At 40.0% G+C, this 20,323-nt stretch overlaps 1 protein-coding gene across 4 annotated transcripts in view; it reads left to right on the forward strand.

Moving 5' to 3' along the window:
• The window catches only part of GRHL2 (grainyhead like transcription factor 2), a 78,800-nt gene that overhangs the window by 29,979 nt on the left and 28,498 nt on the right, over positions 1 to 20,323 (forward strand). For all 4 annotated transcript variants that reach the window (XM_034422124.3, XM_034422126.3, XM_034422125.3 and 1 more), the window contains exons 8-9: positions 5,896 to 5,990; positions 19,142 to 19,300. In XM_034422124.3, the coding sequence (XP_034278015.2) occupies positions 5,896 to 5,990; positions 19,142 to 19,300 (254 nt within the window). The remainder of the gene's footprint in view (positions 1 to 5,895; positions 5,991 to 19,141; positions 19,301 to 20,323) is intronic.

Below are 20,323 nucleotides of genomic sequence, written 5' to 3' on the forward strand. Positions count from 1 at the left end.
AGTAGAAATTTTGAGCAGTTTGGAGAACTGGTAGCAGAAATTTTGAATAGTTCAGAGAACTGACAAATACCATCTCTGGCCGGCCCCAGAGTGGGGTGGAAATGGAGATTTTGCAGTATCCTTCACGTGCTGCGCCCACCAAGCCACGGCCACCAAGCCACACCCACAGAACCAGTAGTAAAAAAAATTGGATTTCACCACTGGTTGTATCTCATTAGTAAATGCCAATCATTTATCCATCTCCCAAGTAACTTTCAAAACTTCTTTTGTGGTCTTTGAAAAGATATAGATATTTATTTTCTGAAATAAAGAAAATCGTAAGCAAGTAAAAAGAAAAATGCATCTAAACATTAGGAATCAAAGTTTCTTACAGCATTATCAGATAAAATCAGTTCAGTTACCAATTATATATTTTAACTACCGGTACTGGTCAAACCTGAAAAGTGACCTGCATCAGCTTATTATGAATATTGAGCAATTGTTAAGGCACAATATCTGGGGTAAACAGCCTTTAAAAAAGGCTAAAAGGATAAACAATATCTGGGGTAAACAGCCTTTTTCTAACAGGAAACCTTCATTATTTTAGTTTGCAAATTCCTGAGCAAAGTGTCCCATCTTTCTTCTCAGAGAGCTTCCATACAGGCACTTGTGCCCTGCAAGTTTCATGCCAAGAGATGAAGGAGAAGTTTGCCATCTCTTATTTCCAGGACATTTAAAAAAAAATTGTTCCTACAGAATCATGTAAGGAACATGTTTAGTCCACATATTTGCATCCACATGCAAAGAATATATTTAGTTTATTCCTAAATTGGATGTTATCTCAGGGTCCTAAAGAAGGCTTAGGATGTAGTAGATTAATATTAGCAAATGCAGTTTAAGATTATTAATTTTTTAATGTTCATATTGCTGAATGTAGAAGTAGTTTTGCAAAATTATATGTTGTCAGTGACATCTGGTGGGTCTAGGATGGTGATAGTGTATTCATCCAAACAATTACTACCAACCTGCCTGTTCTGCTCCAGCTCCAGATCCCAAGGAGTGTGACACACACCAAGTTCCAAAAACTCTGTTTATTACAAACAGACCCCTTTCAAAATGCAGGCTTTCAGTGCAAATGTCCTTATCAGCCTGCTATAAAGTACAAAGAATAAACAAAGTCCGACAAAGGTCGGCAACTAGCCCAGAAACCAAGATGTGATAAGAAACTCACTCTCCAAAATGCGCTTCATAATAATTAAACATTGTTTCCAGCAACAATTGCTAACTGTGTGCGACTTAAATAGGCTAAAGGAGTGGCCAATTAGCCCCAAGCCTTACTCTCGAGGAGACCTCCTCCTCCTGAGTAGCCACTCCTGCCTTTTGGCAGCTCTGCGTGCTCGAGCATTGAGGAGAGGCTCCTCCACTTCACTCTCTGCATTTGAAGGAGCCTCTGGAGGTTCTTAAGGCCCTGGCTGAGTCTCTGCCTCTGGCACTACATCCTCTTCAGCCTCCTCGCTATCCGACGCGAGCGCCAGCTGCACAGGCTGCTGGCGTAACACCACACCAGCCTCCTCGTCGTCAGGATCAGCCACAAGCCGTGCAGGCTGCTGGCAGGCCACAACACTGCCTTCCATTGAGGACCTGTATACTGCACGAGTCAAAAAGAAGGCTGTGAAAATATTTGCAGACCCCTCACATCTTGGACATAAATTGTTTCAACTCCTACTCTCAAAATGACGCTATAGAGCACCAGAACAACTAGACACAAGAAGTTTTTTTCTGAATGCCATCACTCTGCTAAACAAATAATTTCCTCAATACTGTCAAACTATTCACTAGTTTACATTACTATTACTATTAATCTTCTCATCGTTCCTATCACCCATCTCCTCCCACTTATGACTGTATGACTGTAACTTGTTGCTGTATCCTTATGATTTATATTGATTGTTTCCTAGTATGATTTGATTGCTTATTTTTACCCTATGACTATCATTAAGTGTTGTACTTTATGATTCTTGATGAATGTATCTTTTCTTTTATGTACACTGAGAGCATATGCACCAAAGACAAATTCCTTGTGTGTCCAATCACACTTGGCCAATAAATTATTCTATTCTATTCTATTCTATTCTATTCTATTCTATTCTATTCTATTCTATTCTATTCTATTCTATTCTATTCTATTCTATTCTATCCTGGCCCTCTATCTTTTGGCAGCTGCAAAAAGAAGACTTACTGTCTTCCAGTAAGTTTTCTGAATGAATTTCAAAGTACTGACTGTCATCTTGAAAGCCCTACATGCTTTGGGACTAGTGCCCTCTAATATCTCTTCTAGTGATTTCTGCCCACCTTCCAGGTCTGGCAGAGTGGATATCCTGCAGACACCCATGCTGAAACAGGATTACCTGGGGGGCCTTGAACATGTACCTTGGTGCTTGCCCAGTGAAACTATCTTCTCCCCATCCCCAAATTGGGATGGTCCTGACTCTATTGGCTTTCTGGAAGGCTATGAAGAATTGTGTCTTTTCCCAGCATTGGGGCTAGGAGGATGCTAGCAACAGGAGTTTAGCATGGATGCTCATGATGGATGACTATGGAGATTGTATTGGACCTCGAGTTGCTTTGTTTGTTTTTGCTTTTAATGGAAATTTTTATTGTGCCTTGTTTTTGCTTGTTCTCTACCCAACGTTTCTTTGGATAGATGGGCAGCCATATAAATTGGGTGTGTATTGCAAGTAAAGCCAAGGGGAACAGATAGTATTATCTATCTGAGATAAGAGCCTCGGTGGTGCAGCGGACTAAAGTGCTGTTAAGTGCTAGCACTTAGCTGCCAGCTGCCTGCAATTAGTGCAAGTTCGAATCTCACCAGGCTCAAGGTTGACTCAGCCTTCCATCCTTTCGAGGTAGGTAAATTGAGGACCCGGATTGTGGGAGCAATAAGCCAACTTTGTATAGAACAACATCGCTTGGAGGGCCCGAAAGCCCTAATAAGCAGGTATATACAAAAAAATATGCAGGCTATTGCTATAATGCATTGTAAGCCGCCCTGAGTCTATGGAGAAAGGCGGCATATAAATTGGACTAATAAATAAATAAATAAATATTAGAAAGAAGGCTAGAATAGGAGGAAGAGGAAGCTGTAGGGAAGGGGAGCTGGTGTGCTCCCTACTAGAATTTATGGTTTTATGCTAACGACATTGATCCTTGATATTTTTTCTAATCTTTTATCTAATCTTTTTAACTTGTCCTGCAGTAGTGGCTTAACTTCGTAATATTATTCTGTGTTGTGAAGGATGCCCCTCCCCCTGCTTTTTTTTACTAGTTAGATTAAAAATCTGATACATGGACATCTGGGAACCTTCCTCTCAAAGAAAACCAGGTCTATTTGAAAATTCCACAGATCCCTGTGCCCTCCGGTGTGTTCGACATTCCAAGCAGATAGTTTCACTTGTCCAGACAGCATCCCAGCCTTTCAAAAGAGTCTACCCTAAATTCTTTCTTTTTAGTCAGTCAGAGATTTCTATCATGTAAATGCTATGGGGAATATTAATCTTATAAACTTCTCCTGAGTAGAATGTATGTGTTTCATTTTTTTATATAGAAACTGAAGAAGGGACAAGAGGGTGGGCAGAGGTTTTTCACATTCTCATTGTAGAAATGTACATTTTGCTTACATGAGATCTTTTCTATGAAGTTAAATTAATTTAATTCTGTAATTCTTTCATTCCAAAAAGTTGGTTTCTGGGTTTATATTACCCATGAATTTGTTTTGAAAGTGAATCCGTAGAATTATTAAAGAAATCCCTTGAATTCAGTTCATTTATATCACTATATAAAATCTTGAGATTTCTATAAATCTATTTTGATGAATGTAAAGGAATCTTAGGGAATAGAATGAGTTGCAATCCCATGATAGATAATAAACCAGCAGTCTCTAGAGTATGATTAAGAGATCAAGAATGTGTCATACAGAACGTTCATGTTTTTTCCCCCTTCCAGCCAAACTAGATTGGCACAAAACTGCATTTTGGAAAGTTGCCCAGGTGTGATGGGGTCGTCTTCAACCCATGAACAATTTATTTATTTGCTATAAGCCATTGCATTGGGAGTGATTTCTGATGGTTGGCAATATAAATAAGCCATAAATGTACAATAGCCTCAGAATATGCAACAATAAAACTGTAAAAACAATAAAAGCATAACAGTAATAGAACTAAAAATAAAAAGAAAAGAACAGTTACAAGCACCACCCCAAACTAACCACAATAACATTGACTCTCAAGTCCTTTTTTTACAGCCTTGCAAACCACAACTCCTTTACCGCTTGGGGTTATTTCTTCAAAATGGGGACCATTCTAGAAAAACTGTGTCTTTATGCAGGGAGTTGTTGCATCTCTCTAATCTGGACCAGCACACGGGACAATCTAGTTGCACCTCAAGCTAACTGGAAGCCAAGCCATGTTGTACTTTATAGGTTAAAACCAGGGGTGAAATGCTACCGGTTCGCACCGGTTCAGGCAAAGCGGTAGCAGCGGTGGTGGGTAGTTTGGAGAACCAGTAGTGGCAGCAGCACGAGGCTTCATCCGGACATCATTACTTCCTGATTTTAACCAGGAAGTAACCTGTTTGTCCAAAATCACATGTGATGCATGCGCGAGTGGAATGAGTGTGCGCATGCACACGGCGTGTGCACTTCCGAACCGGTAAGGAAGTTAAGTAGGTTTCACTCCTGGTTAAAACCAATATTTTGAATGATATCAGAGAAACTAGGAGAGCTACAGCAGTGCCTGCAGTGAAGGTCTTATTTGGCTGTAGCTGTTATCACAGCAGAGGTGGCACAATGGTTAGAACTGCAGGCTACTTCTGCTGACTGCCGGTTGCCAGCAGTTTGGTAGTTTGATTCTCACTGGCTCAAGATTGACTCAGTTTTCCATCCTTCCGAGGGTGGTAAAATGAAGACCCAGATTGTTGAGGGCAATATGCTGACTCTGTAAACTGCTTAGAGACGGGTGTAAAGCACTGTGAAGCGGTATATAAGTCTAAGTGCTATTGCTTGCAATTGCTATCATACACATTAGTATCTAGGGCTGCTGTATAATGCAAACTGCAAACTTGGAAGGAAATGCCACATATAGAGCATTGCAGTAGTCTAATTTAGAGGTGATGAGGGCATGTGTTATTTTTGCCAAGGTCTCCTACCCCAGGTGGTGCCTCTTCTGCTTCTTTTACTTATTCTATTTTTTTTTTTAATATTCTCTCTCTTCTACTCCTGGACAATATGCAAGAAGATTTTATCCTTCTACTTATTCACCAATAGTGAATGTTTGTAGAACATAAGTACAAAGGATAGCTGGCATCTCTTGTTAGATTTTTCAGTGAGATTTGTAAAAACTATTTAAAGCTAAATTTAGTTGACATCTACAGTTGATTGGTGCCAGTTCAGAAAAAAAATCCTCTCTTTTTTTGTCTTTTATTAATGGTTGAATTCTGCATACCGGTACTTTCCAGGGCAACCCCCTCCAATTATTTGTTCTATAATTAACTCCCCCAATAAAATATTGGCTAATATAATGAAATCAACCAAAATTAATAACGGGCTGGCATAATTAGGCTAATAAGTGGGAACCTGGTTATGTAATCTTTCAAGTATCTTATTACCAACTTTAAAGAATAGTTGTAGTATTGTTTAGAAAATGTTGGTGTTGGCAAATTGAGCCACAACTGCAGTACTAAAAAATAACTCTATCTATCTATCTATCTATCTATCTATCTATCTATCTATCTATCTATCCACACACACACACATACATACCCAATAACATACACGTATTACATATACATGTCTATTGGAATGGAAGGACAAATGTCTGCATTTTATATAAGCATCTGTGATCTTTTTATTGTTTGTTACAGCTGATTATAAGGAAAGCTTCAACACCATTGGAAATATTGAAGAAATTGCCTATAATGCTGTTTCATTCACTTGGGATGTTAATGAAGAGGCAAAGGTAAGACCTGTCAAAAATGTGTATCTTTTGTAGCGTAACATGCAGAATTGCTTAGCAAACAAAACTTAAGGCATTATTTTGCACTGTCGTGGGGAAAAAATAAAGCCAATTGTGTACCACCATAAGCTCTTGAGTAAAAGACAGTATATATATCTACATCCATTAAAAATACAGACATTTTAATAATGGATAGTTTGTTATTCAGATCTTACTAGTCTAAAATTGCCAATCTTGAGAACTTTTAAATTAGTCTTGTTTAAGTACCAGACGTCAATGAAGCTATTTTGAAAATCTGCATGAGGTACTATATCCTTTATTAGGAATGTCAGGCCATTTAGCTTGAAATTGTCTACATTATATGTAGATAAATATCATGTCAGGGTTTTAGGAATGCACGGTTGATTAAAGCGTAATAGTTCCATTTGTGCCTAAAACTAAAACATAGGTTCAAGCATCACACTAACTTAAAAGCAAATATTATGGCTTAAGAAGATGTGCGGGGAAAAAAGCCTTGGTGTTTCAATAGTTTCAGTGAATTCTCTTCCCTAATCTTACACGGAGTCTCCCAAGATGAACTTTGGACTTTCTAGATGCAAAGAATAAAGTTGGCATATGCCTCATTTCAAGCAGCATAGCTATTTGTCTTTCCCATAGAGAAATAAAACCCATTTACTGTATGTACTCCATTTGTATAAATGATTCACACAATTAGCCTATTTTCCTCCACTTGAGATGAACTTGAAGTGGGATGAAAGATTTACTTGAAGTGGGATTTTAATAGCACATCAGGATAACTTTAGGGAATGGCATATCATGAAGTAATACTTTCCACGATTAACAGAACATTGGCCTTCGGTGTAGTTGGTGTAGGACAGTGATGGCTAACCTTTTCCGGACCAAGTACCCAAAGTGTGCATACATGTGCAAATGCATGTGCGCACACCTGAACCCCCAAAATGCAATGCATGCGTGGGGCCCATGCATCCACCCCATCCCTGCGCATGCACATACGCCGCCTGTACGTGCCCCACCCTGCGCATGCACACATGCTCCCATGCCCTCCCACCCCCCCACATGTGCACACGCACCTCGCATGTGCCCCACCCCTGCACATGCACTGCAGAGACCCGAAGACCAGCTGGCTGGCGGGAGGCACACGCACATATGCAGCGGAGCTGAATTGGGGCGAAAGCTCACATGCCATCAGAGAGGGCACTGCGTGCCACCTCTGGCACATATGCCATAGGTTCGTCATCACGGGTGTAGGATAAAGAGAATCACCTCTTTTTGATCATGCAATGCTTCTGAAGCAACTCTTGCTGAAAAGCATTTATCTGAATCAACTTTATCATCATCTGGAGATAGCTTCAGTGTGTTGTATCTATAAGGGCAGAAGGTCCCTGCAAGATGGCAACCGCTTATTGTGATATCAGCATTAGAAAGATATAGCATGAAGGAAATCTGTTTGTTCCAAAATACATCCATAATCCTGTCAGTTAGCCATTGCACTAGTAATATTTGCAGATGAAGGAACAATGCCTCCTGGAATTACTGAGGCAAATATTTCATTGCATAGTATAATTGTATAATTTGCTGGACATATATTCTTAATTACCCTTCCTGTTTGCTCCTGCAGCATAACCAACATTAATGGAACGTTTGTAGAATGTGCAACATATTGGAAGAGTTAAATATTACCTCTTAGTTGTTTCTTCTGCAGGCTAAATATACAGACTTCATTCAGTTTTCCTCATAGAAACTTGTCTTTAACATTGTTGTGGCTCTTCTTTGAACATATGCTAGTTTGTTGTTATCGTGTTATTTGATCATCATGGCTTACCTCACACACAATTAGCTTATGGTCCTCATCCTTATGATGCATTCTTATACTACTGAGTCATATGTGAATCTGAAATCTGCATCATCTCAGTCATTCCTATATGGATCAGAATCTTCCACAACCATCTGGAATAACACCATAGGGAAAATGCTTCCATAGTGACAGAAATGAGTTGACAAATTAGGTTACACGTATATGTGGTACTACTGTGTCCCCAGACACTTCCTTAATTCTCACCATATTCACTGCCCACATGAGTTCTTTATTGTATCATTATAGTAAAAAATAATTAGGACAATATGTTGCAGTGCATTGACCTTTATGTATTTATAGCACTGGTGGGTTTCAAAATTTTTTACTACCGGTTCTGTGGGCGTGGCTTGGTGGGTGTGGCTTAGTGGGTGTGGCAAGGGAAGGTTACTATAAAATCTCCATTCCCTCCCCACTCCAGGGGAAGGTTACTGCAAAATCCCCATTTCCTCCCGATCAGCTGGGTCTCGGGAGGCAGAGAATAGATGGGGGCAGGCCCAGTCAGAGGTAGTATTTACTAGTTCTCCGAACTACTCAAAATTTCCGCTACTGGTTCTCCAGAACTGGTCAGAATCTGCTGAAACCTACCTCTGATTTATAGCAATACTTTAGGATCTTCCTAGGATCCCACCCTGTTCATCTGGGAGAACCTCTGTGCCTTGTGGCTATGATCATGGGGAAGCCATTTTGTAAAAGTCTCTCATGGCAGCTATTTGCCATGTACAAGCTATCATGTGTCCAGTCCTTGGAAAGCAAAAGAAAAAAACAAACTCTCTTACGCACACACTCCAAATCCCAAAATATACTCACTACATTTAGCACCTATCCTTTCTGAATTGATACTGCACATTATGCAGTATCACTGGTTCTAAAACCATCAGGCCTAATAAACCAAGAACAATATAAGGAGTTACTTCTGAATAGTCTCATTATTGTTGTTTTTCACTTAGAGACAGAATCTTGCCATACTAAAGAGATTATCTGCAAAACTATAGATATACTCTGTGAATTGCTAGGGAAAGAGAGAAAATCCTTGCTCTCTTCCTGCCCACCAGACATTCCAAGCTCTGCTATCTCTTTGCCCTCTGGAAAGAATCCCTTCCTCCTATGATTCCAAATTATATTCCCCCACAAAAAGCCTGCTTTAGATTAAGCCTCCTCAATATGGGGCCCATAGGTTGGGATTACCATAAATCTAGGCTTCCAAGCCTCACTGCTGTTGCCAGTTCCGGCGCTGCCACAACTCCACTAGCCACCAAACAGCTGGCTGATGTGCCACCAATTCCTTTGCAGCCCACAATAATTTCTAATTTGTCAGCCCTTTTTATTCTCCAAGTTATTCAGGCCTGCTTAGATTACTTTAATGGCATATGTGCAGTGGTGGGATTTAGCCAGTTCACACCACTTCAGGAGAACCGGTTGTTAACTTTCTGAGCAGTTTGGCAAACTGGTTGTTGAAATAAATCATTAGGGCAGAGAACCGGTTGTTAAATTACTTGAATCCCACCACTGGATATGTGCATCATGTTATGAATGCATACATTCCATAATTGATAAGAAGCATGTATCTGTACTTGAGTAGAAAATATTTAAAAAGTATCAAAGAAAAAGTCCCATAAATTCATGAAAAGATGATGGTGAGAAATTGGTGAGAGAAAAAAAGATAATTGTTTCTCATTCCCTTCTACCAACATTTTTTTTTTTTTGCCATTTTGTCAGTTAGTATAACTTCCCTCTAATATCAGGATGTAAACATCTGTTGTTACCAGAGAAATAGGCATCATATATTGCTGGGAAATACTTTTGGAAAGTTAATGTTTCTGATATTTTCAAAATTTTAGGACTTTGTTAAGCCAAAATGTAGTTCTTATGTCAAAAGAAACGGTTTCAGGGAATGTCTCCAGCATGTAACTGTTGAAATAGAGTTCCTGTATTAATTTCTATGGTAAGAATCAAATTAAATTCATACTGAGGCTGATTAGTTCACTAGAATATAATTGTCCTTCAGATCTTTAGGTGCTGTAGATTTTCCTAATCTAGTTCAACTGTGTATGTCAGTGAGAAAGAGATGTATATTTCATTTTCCTAGAACAACCTTCTTCATACAACAATTGTAACAATACATTTTCTGTTAATGATTGATATTTTAAAAATGTGGATTAAAACTGGAAACAATATTTAAACACAATCATCAAAATATTTATTGGAGAATGCACTTCTTTAAAACACATTTAAAGTAAAATGTTTTGCCTAATACACCATGACGTCTTTAAGAAAGGCAGTGTACACAGACGATTGAACAGGTGTGTGATCGGCTTTTGCAGCAAATTGAATTTTTATGTAGTTGCTGGGGTGTGGTGCAGGGTTTTAGAAGCTGCTTAAATGAAATGTAAACATTTGTTGTAGACATTGGTATTGAGCTGAAACAAAGGCGTTGAATTTGTCTGGAATTTATAAGGAAAAAAAAGCTATAAAAATTGTGCTAACTGCACAAAGAATTTGTGTTTATTTAATGCCCTACTTTAGCCTGAGTTGAGTGTTTTGAAGTAACTATAACACAAAAACAAACAAACAAATACACAATTAGTACTTGAATTTGTTTCATAATTAATATGTTGCTAATAGGATCTTTTTGTGGCATGGAATTCTCTTAAACTAAATATCTGTTCTCTCTCCTATAAATAGGATTCTTATTTTTAAACCATAAGGTTATTAAGATTATAACTAGCTGTCTTATACTAGACAAGTCTTCAGAGTCTGTGGACATTATTGGTATCAGCCCTTTGAGGTGGACCAGGTCAGGAAACAGACCTGGTAATTTTGATATTGGCTTTAATAATGGAATAATCAAAACCTGACAGTGTTTTCTTTCCCTTCCTCTTATATCTCAGGAAATGGGGGGGGGGAGAGGGGTCATGGGAAGCTAACCTACATTAGTTCACTGGCATAAATTTTGGTATTTCTCTCTTGTGCCTTTTATTATTCCGTGTGGCTGTCAATAGCTTTGCAGGATCTTCTACTTCTGCATCTGTTTGGCTAAAACTAGATAATTGAATAAACCATGAGCTGGATCACTGTATTCAGCAGAACAAGAAAATACTTGATCTTAGATTGTTCACTTTATCTAGGATCTGTTATCTGCTTCCAAATATTTGTTTCCTGTGTTGTGCCCTTAAAAGAGACTTCTCCTGATCGCAACCAGGGTGTGTCCCCTGCTGCATTTGATGATCACTTGAGAAGGGGAGTTCTTGGTTAATGGCATACCAATGAGACAACCTCTTCCTCTCTGGAAAAATGCAGTTGGGTCCGCACATCGACAAGTTTTGATGGTGCTATACATTCAGACAATTTTCTAGCAATATGACCCAAAGATAAATTTATTACAGGTGGTCCTTGACTTATGACCGCAATTGGGATCAGAATATCTATTGCTAAGCAAGGTTTAAGTGAGTAGCGCTAATTTTGCAAACTTTTTTCCATGGTGGTTAAGCAAATCACTGAAGTTGTTAACTGAATCATGTGGCCGTTAAACGAATCTGGCTTTCCCCCATTGAGGGGGGGAGACCCCCTCAATGGGGGTTTGTTGGGAGACCCCTGGGAAGATATGCAAATGTCAGTCATGTGACCCTGGGATACTGCAACTGTCATAAATATATGCCAGTTGTTAAGCACTCAAATTTTGATCATTTGACCTCGGGAATGCTGCAATGTCCATTAGAACCAGTCATAAGTCACTTTTTTCAATGCCGTCATAACTTCAAACAGTCACTGAGCGAATGGTCATAAGTTGAGGACTACCTGTACTTAAATCAAGAGTTTTTTGCATCACCACCACTCTCAGTAGTTTATGTAAATTTTACTTTTATTTTACTTACTACTTTGGAATATTTTAAACTAAAACTTCCTTCTTCCTGTGAAACAAGTTTTGATTATATGGTTTCTTGGTGTTCAAGTATAATTTTAAGGAGAGTTCTGTGCAGGTCTTCATAAAACTTTATTAGAGCATGCATGAGAAGCTTCTAGGAAATGTTATGCAGGTGTGGTACTGATAAATTTCTTGATTCAGTTCCAATCAAACTCCAGCTAAAGGGAGGCGAGATGAGAGGATGAGCACTAGAGGAAACATTGTTGGAGGAAATAAGCACCTAGTCCCGTGATGGCGAACCTATGGCACGCATGCCGGAAGTGGCACACAGAACCATCTCTCTGGGCACGCCAGCCATCGCCAGTTGCTCTTCTGGGTTCGGCCAAGCGCATGTGTGCTAGCCAGCTAGTCTTCCCGCACTCAGGAGTGCCGGAAACCAAAAGAGCAGCTCCTGGTGTGCATGTGCAAGCCAGGAAGCTGAGCTTCCAGTTTACAGCGAGGCATGTGCGCTGGCCAACTGGTTTTTGCGTGCGCATGCGTGCCAGAAACCGGAAAACCAGGTGACTGGCATGCGTGCACACGCTGGAAACCAGAAGCTCAGCTTTCCAGTGGGCGCAATATGTGCCAGGAAACTGATCTTCTGGTTTCTGGTGCATGAGCGCCGGGGAGCTGCTCTTCCAGTTTCTGGCGCTCCCCCGTGTGTGCATGTTCCCATTTCGGCACTCGGCGCCAAAAAGGTTTGCCAACACTGACCTAGTTTGAATGGAATGAGAAAGCTTCTCTTCCTAAACTACTCTCTATGCCCGTGATGGTGAACCTATGGCACGGGTGCCAGAGGTGACACGCAGAGCCCTCTTGTGGGCACGCACGCCATTGCCAGCAGCTCTTCTGGTCTTCGCACATGCACATCAGCCAGCTGGTCTTCGCAGGCTCTGGCATGCTAGAAGATGGCCCAAAAAACAGCCAAAAACGGCCTGGAAAATGGCCCAGAAAACGGTCCCAAAATCAGCTTGAAAACACCCCCCAAAATGCCCCAAAATGCCCAAAAAACAGGCATGTGCCAGCCAGCTGGTCTTCGGGTTTCTGGCACACGCGAACAGCAGCTGGCCAGTGCGCATGCGTGTGCTGGCGCACCAGCCAACTTATCTTTATGTTTCCGGCACTCTAGCATGTGCATATACGATCCGGTGCCAAAAAGGTTTGCCATTACTGCTCTATGCCTTTGGTGTCTCCTGAATGTACTGGACTATAACTGCCATCATTCCTACCTACCAAAGATGGGTGGGAGGGGAGATATATTCCAATCACCTCTGTTGCCAGTGTAGGAGAGTCACCTAGTCCTCCATAGCAATTTTGTAAAACTATAAACATGGGCATCTGAAGAACCTTAATTTAAGCACTGTGCCACTTTGAAAAAATATATTTTTTTTCATTATTTACGTTATTTGTTTCAAAGTGTAGCCTAGATATTTTAATTGTTATTAAACTGTATAGTTTGCAAGCTGCTAAGGGTTGCTAGATTTTGGTGAGGTACAAAATATTACCAAGTCTTGAGAATATGATAATGGTCCTCAGTAAACTTCTGAGAATTTACTAGATGCTGGTACCAACACTAGTTACTAAGCTGGTACTTACTTAACGGTGATTGAATATCATCTTCAAGGCCATCTCCATACTCTTCTATTGGCTGCTGGATGGATTGTGCTACTCCTTTCTGCCCAGTCTGCTCCAGGCCAAAAGCTCACTGAGACTTTTTCCGTGCAGCACTTTTTGAGACCTATGCATGCATTTTGGTTCTAAGTTCTAACCCTATAGACAGCCAAGAGTAGTTACCAAATTGTAATTCTTATTGTAACAGGAGTTATTAAACACATGCCTGGAGATTAGTCATCATATTTATGTATTGTTTCAATTTAATTGAAACTTCTGTAGGTTTTTTTTTTCCTTCTGGCCCACCTGTTCTATTTCCTTCTGGCCCACCTATTCTACTCACAGAAAAAGTAGAGCTTCCAAACTCAAAAAAACTCTAGACCAAAAATGTTTGCACAAGCAGGTTGTTCTCAATTTAATGACCACAATTGGGACCAGAACTCCCATCACTAAGTGCTGCTGTCCTTAAGTGAGTCATCACATGTCTGTGCTGAGTTTACATCCGTTTTTGCCATGGTCAGTAAGCGAATCACATGGTCTTGAGCAAATCCAGCTTCCCCCATTAACTTTTCTTGTTAGAACCTGGCAGGGAAAACTGCAAATGGCAATCAAATATGCTGCCCCACTCACACAAACACATGTAAGTGTGGTTTAGAGAGTTTATTAATGTTCCCCAACAATTCCCTTCACCCAGCCTCAGAACTGTCCCAAATAACTCCAGCCACAATCAGGCCAAGGTTAGTCCACAAGGCAATGGCCAGTAGTCCATAAAACAATGGAAAGTTGCTCCAACAAAAACGTCCACCAAACAAACTTAGTCCACCAGGCCAAATTGAAGTACACCCACAAGAGCTCAATTGACAAGAGAAGTTCAGAGTTTCCAAAGTTGAGCAGGAAGCACCAGGAACAAACACACACAGCCACAGCCAGAAACCAAAGACGTTGTTCCCAGCAACAGCTCTCTTTGTTTGCTGTGATAAATAGTTTTCCGGTGCACGCCATCAAAACGGGCAGGGCCTTCTCCCAAGTAATCTGGCAGATCTCCATTGCTCTTGTTTCTTGTCTGCCCTGCGTGCTCTTGGATCCATCACAGAAGGCAGCTCCTCCTCCTCGTCTTCACTGACCATTCACCCCTGCAATCACCATGGGATTTGTGTGATGTGTAACTCTGCAACCGTTATAAATACATAATGGTTGCCAAGTACCCAAAATCTGATGATGTGACTTCAGGGATGTTGTGGCAGTTATAAGTGTGAGGACCAGTTGTAAGTCGCTTTTTTCAGTGCCATTATAACTTTAACTGAACGCTAAATGAATGGTTGTAATCGAAGGCTACCTGTAATTGATTATAGCATTTGTGATAAGATACATGATAATTCAAGAGTCATGTTTATTCTTCCTTTACTCAATCTTTACTCATGATCTCTAGGCAGTAGGTACAAAGCTTTACTCCATCCTGGTGTACTTGTTTAGCAAGATTTTGCGATCTCTATTGCTTTTGCGATCTCTATTGCTTTTCCTTCAAACTTCTCTTGTTCCGTAGCATCCATATAGCATATGGTACCATAAATCTACTCTTCTCTCTTGAACTCCTTGTTGCTGGAGTAAAAAAGATCCCTATGAAAGCAAATGATACCAGGGTGTTGCTGAAATAATATTTATTTTCCAGATAATTGATGGGTTGTTCATTTTTCAGAAGCAATTGCCACTGCAGCACTGTCATCCAAACCACAAAGCTAAACAAAAATTAAAAACAGACTAAGGGAATTGAGTAAAGCTGATTTCACATGCTTGCAAATTGCCTTTCCATAATTAAATATAAATCTTCCCAGTGTGGATTCAGAAGGAGGGTAATTGGATGGTGTACTAAGCATGAAACCTTCCCAAAAATCATTGATTCCCCCCCCCACTTTTTTTCTATTCCACTTTCTTTTGTGTGCTATAAGGAAGAACATGACATTAATACTAATATGACAAGCATACATCATCACACGTGCCTCTCTTGATTGTTTAAGAGACCTGATATACGGTATGTAGTGTCAGAAGAGGAATATTCTATCTTTCTGAATGATAAACTGTGTACCATACATTGCATCATCCCTCTTCTTCTGTACATCTCTGTCAATATAATTTACTACAACTGAATTTATTTCTTTAATTCAGTCTTCCCAGGTTATAACCTCCAAAGGTCTTGTATAAATCAGTTTTGCACTGTAGTCTTTTAATGTCAGGAATCAGCAAGGCACTTGTTAGAACGAATCCACTTTGCGATGTACAGACACGGTGTTACCTCTGAAGTAGATTTGACGATAGAAAAGCAATAAAACTTACATTTTTAAATTTTTGAGTCCAATTAAGGGAGGAAACTGGACTCATATTTTCTCTATTCTCCCTTCCCCCCACCTCAGGATACTTTGAAAATACTGGGGGGAAACCTGAACTTCAAAAACATGATATGTCATATTTTCTGGAGGTGTTCTTTTTTTTTTTTTTTTGGAGAATCCAGTGACTAAATTTCTGCTAACAAAAGGAATATTATTCTGCATTGCATCCACTGTTAGAGATGCATAATGATGCTTATCAACAGTTATCAATAGACAGACAATAGTGCTGTGGAAGACATCAAGGATGGGGGCAATAGAATAACACTGCGCCCCCAGTGGTGGGTTGCTCCTGGTTCTGTCCAGTTCTTGAGAACTGGTAGTAAAAGTGTCGGGAGGCTCTGCCCACCCACCTGGACGTCATAAGGTACGATCGGCACATGCACAGAAGCGCATGCGCACAAAGCGAGCATAAGTGCGCGCTCTTGTTGCGAACCGGTAGTAAAGGTAAGTAGAACCCACCCCTGTGCCACCCCCTTTCATACATTTTCTAAATTCTGTGTACCGAAGGTGCCTGAAGGAGTTTATATTAAGACGGGTAGTGCTGCTCATTGCTTAATCTGAATCTGTCATGTTTTTCCCAGCAACTTTCATAGCAGTTAAAGTTCAACCGTGTAGTTCGTAAGCATAGTCCTGAGATACCATCAAGAATAGAAATGCCGCCTTGCTTTTAGTTCGGTCAAGTAAACAAGCTAAGCTGACTTCACCCTAAATTACTGGGCAGTACTATCTACCTGGTGATCAGATGATTGCTGCTAAATTCTCTGTGCAAAGCTTTTTCACCCTGTAGTCCATTAACCAAACTCCCTTTTCCTTTAGTCTTCTTTTTGTGAATGAATTCAACAACAGTGAGAGTGTCCAGGAAAAGGTGGCATGAGTTGATTGTATTATCTCAGCATTATCAATACTTGAACTGATAGACGGTATCAGGATTAAACTCCATGGAAAACTGAAAGCTGCCTAATGCATCGCAATAAGCCAGTGATGAATAACTTTTTATAGCCCAGAGCTGTGTTTAACATTTCTGGAAAGACTAATGGGAATAGTGTTTAAACAGGTTCCAGCATTTAGTCAATCATGATTGATCTCAAAATTTAAGGGTCATACTTGATTACTATTTTAATAGCCCTGTTGGCCAGTCTGAAAAATTGAAAAATATTTCAGAAGGAGGAAATAGAAAATGACTTTTGTATTTTTGCCAAGAAAATTGACATTGATACATCTATAAAATAATTAGAAATTAAGATTTATTTGATGGAGTATGTACCTACAGTTGCAAATCAAAAGACAACATTGCATTAAGGCTAAGAACAAAAAATTTTCTAGATATTTGGTGGGAAATTATTTGCTTTTTAAATTATGTTAAGTCTACCTTAATTTTTATGAATTACATGCCTTCAAATGCTTTTTTAGTTTTCCAGAGGAAGCCCCTGGGAGCCACAAATAAAGGATTGTAGACCACATATTTTATTAGGGCTATAAATTGTCCCCAGAATTAAGCCATGGTTTGTTTAACAATGTGTTCAGTAAACCGTGAGTGGCTTGGTTTATACAATGTGCTCTGTCATGAGTTCAAACTCAGAGTAGTTTATCAACCAATCTTATTCATTGTAGACAATACTTGGCTAAATGAACAATGGTTTTAAGATGGGTTCTTCATTGTATATAACCAGCATATTTTGTCTCGAATTCCCTTAGCATATGGAATTAGTCTGGCTTGTGTTAACGAATGACTTTGTTTACTTCTCAGTCCTACCTAAAGATGCCAAGATTAGATCTGAAATCATTTTTCACGCAAAGATGCATCCTACAGGAACATATAACCTTTTCCCTCTGAGGAACTCATTACAGAAGTCATAGCGAAAGTCAATATTCTCAGAGTATCATCATTTCCCAAGATTAGATTATCAACCAGAAGAAGCAGAGTCTTTTTCGCAACAGTACAATTCTGGAATAATCTGCTTGAGGACTCATATCAAGTCATGGAGCTCTTAGCAGCATTTGTTAAAATTTTTAAAATTCATCTTTTACTTTTAAGGATTCTTCTGCTGTTTTCTGTTGTCATAAGAATTTTTGGTTTTAAGATTATTGATAAGAGGAACCTTATACAATGATTTGTTTTGTTATTAAATTTTAGAACATGTTATAGGTCAGCACCAAAGTTCTTCCAAAACTGTGTCTAGTATTTTTCTAAAGCAGGGGTGTCAAACTTGATTTCATTGAGGGCCTCATCAGGATTGTGTTTGACCTCAGGGGGTCGGGATGGGCATGGCCAACTTGACATCATTCATGTCGGGGTGCCTGTGGTGGTCCGAGCGCTCTGCCAGTGAAAACGGGCTCCTGATCTCCGTTTTCGGCCATGACAGCCTCCTGCAACCCTCTGCCAGCAAAAATGACACTCAGGAGGGCTGCGCGCGGCCCTCCTGAGCTCCATTTTTTTCTGGCAGAGGCACCATGGGCTGGTCCTTCACTATTTCCAGGACAGCCTCATGGGCCAGATGTAAGCACCCCGCTGGCTGGATCTGGCCCATGGGCCTTGAGTTTGACACCCTTGTTCTAAAGGTATATTTGCCATGTGTCACAGAAAAATTGCAAACTGCTGACCTAGACATAGGTTCATGTGCTAAGGGGGCTTTAGTAGACAACATTTAATAAAACAACAGAGAATTATCCACAGAAATACATGTATATTTTCTAATGCAACACTGAACAATTCCAAATCTTGTAATAATAAAACCTATGTTTATTATTTATTATTTTTTACTTGGCTGTGCACCGCCCTGAGTCCACCAGGAGAAGGGCGGTATACAAATTTAAATAAAATAAAATTAAAAAATAAAATAAATAAAATATGTCACCAAGCAGCTCAAGCTGGCCTGAAACGTTTAATTACTATTCAAGTCCTGCGAGGAAATGAATATTGTTTATTCAGTTGGTTTTAAAACCTCATGTATAGTTGACAATTTTGTAGGGCAGCAGGCACCATCAGCAGGTTGATGATGGTGACTATTTTTGCGGTTTTGTTCCCCTTGGGGAACAATGAGTTTCAAGAAACTGTTGTGAACGACAGAGGAGAAGCAGTTCATATATTGATTTCTGTGGCTGAGACTTCTACTACTGTAATTTTATTGATTCCAACACTGCACTTGTCTAACAGGTATTTTAACTGAGCCGAACAAACCATTTTGCCAGATTAGTTTCATTTATTGAAAGAACTGAAATTAAGTAATAGTTAAGTAAAGCAATTTACACTGATGTCTGTTTATACGGAAGAAAGTTTCTCAAGGGGAGCTCCAAATGGAACTTTAAATATTAAATAGAGCTTGCAGGTCGTTCTTTGTGGGAAAGTGTATCTGTGTAAACCTCTGTTTTTCAACCCTATCAGATTTTCATCACTGTGAATTGCCTAAGCACAGACTTCTCTTCTCAAAAAGGAGTCAAGGGTCTTCCTTTGATGATTCAGATCGACACATACAGTTACAATAATCGCAGCAATAAGCCCATTCATCGGGCCTTCTGCCAAATCAAAGTTTTCTGTGACAAGGTAAGATAATGTATTTCTTAATTACGACATAACTGGGAGAGCAAACCTTTTTTTCCTTCTTTGATTACTGTATTTTTTTGAACTATAAGACATTCCAAAGTATAAGACGCATCTAGCTTTTGGGGTGGAAAACAAGAAAATAAAAAATCTGTCTCTGCCTCCCAGCAATTTACCTCCTTGAAGCAAACAGAAAACAGCCTGGTCAGCTTTAGCACAGCCTGATTTAGCACAAGCAGCTGATTGGCGGTTGGATTGGCCTCCCAGAATACCGCCTATCAGCTGTTCCAGGCTGCAGAGATCGCCGCCATTGCCACCCATCGCTGCCTCCGGGTGCCCCATTTTCGGCCTCCATGCGTCCCCGCATGGGCACTCCTGGAAGGGGTGGGGTGGGAAGCTGCGGGCCCAGCCAGAAATTTAACAACCGGTTCGCCCGAACTGGCCCAAACCAGCTGAATCCCACCACTGGCTACAGATTTACAATTACAATTAGCTTTTTTTGACCCGCTGCTGGAAGTACAATCTCCAGAACTCAGAGCTGGGAGTTATAGATCTGACTAATTTAGAGTACACTAAGTTAGATGTTAGTCAAAGGAAGATGTCTAGGATAGTCCTGGAGAATACAGGTAGTCCTTGACTTACAACCACAATTGGGACTAGAACTTTCATTGCCAAGTGAACTGTTGTTAAGTGAATCATGCTCAATTTTTTGACCTTTTTGCCATGGTGGTTAAGTGAATCACTTGGTTGTTAAATGAAGCGTCACATTGTTAAGCAAATCTGTCTTTCCTCATTGACTTCGCTTGTTGGAAGCCAGCTGGAAAGGTTGCAAATGGTGATCATGTGACCCTAGGATGCTGTAGCCATTGTAAATACATGCCAGTTGCCAAGCTCCCATTTGATCATATGGCCATAGGGCTGACGGTGACAGTCATAAGCATGACAATCGGTTGCAAGTCATTTTTTTCAGCACCGACCTACTTTCAAACAGTCCTTGAAGGAATGGTTGTTAAGTCAAGGACTAAC

The sequence above is a fragment of the Pantherophis guttatus genome, chromosome 3 (genome assembly GCF_059756535.1).
Source record: "Pantherophis guttatus breed Tessera chromosome 3, ASM5975653v1, whole genome shotgun sequence".
NCBI classification, from domain to species: Eukaryota; Metazoa; Chordata; class Lepidosauria; order Squamata; family Colubridae; genus Pantherophis; species Pantherophis guttatus.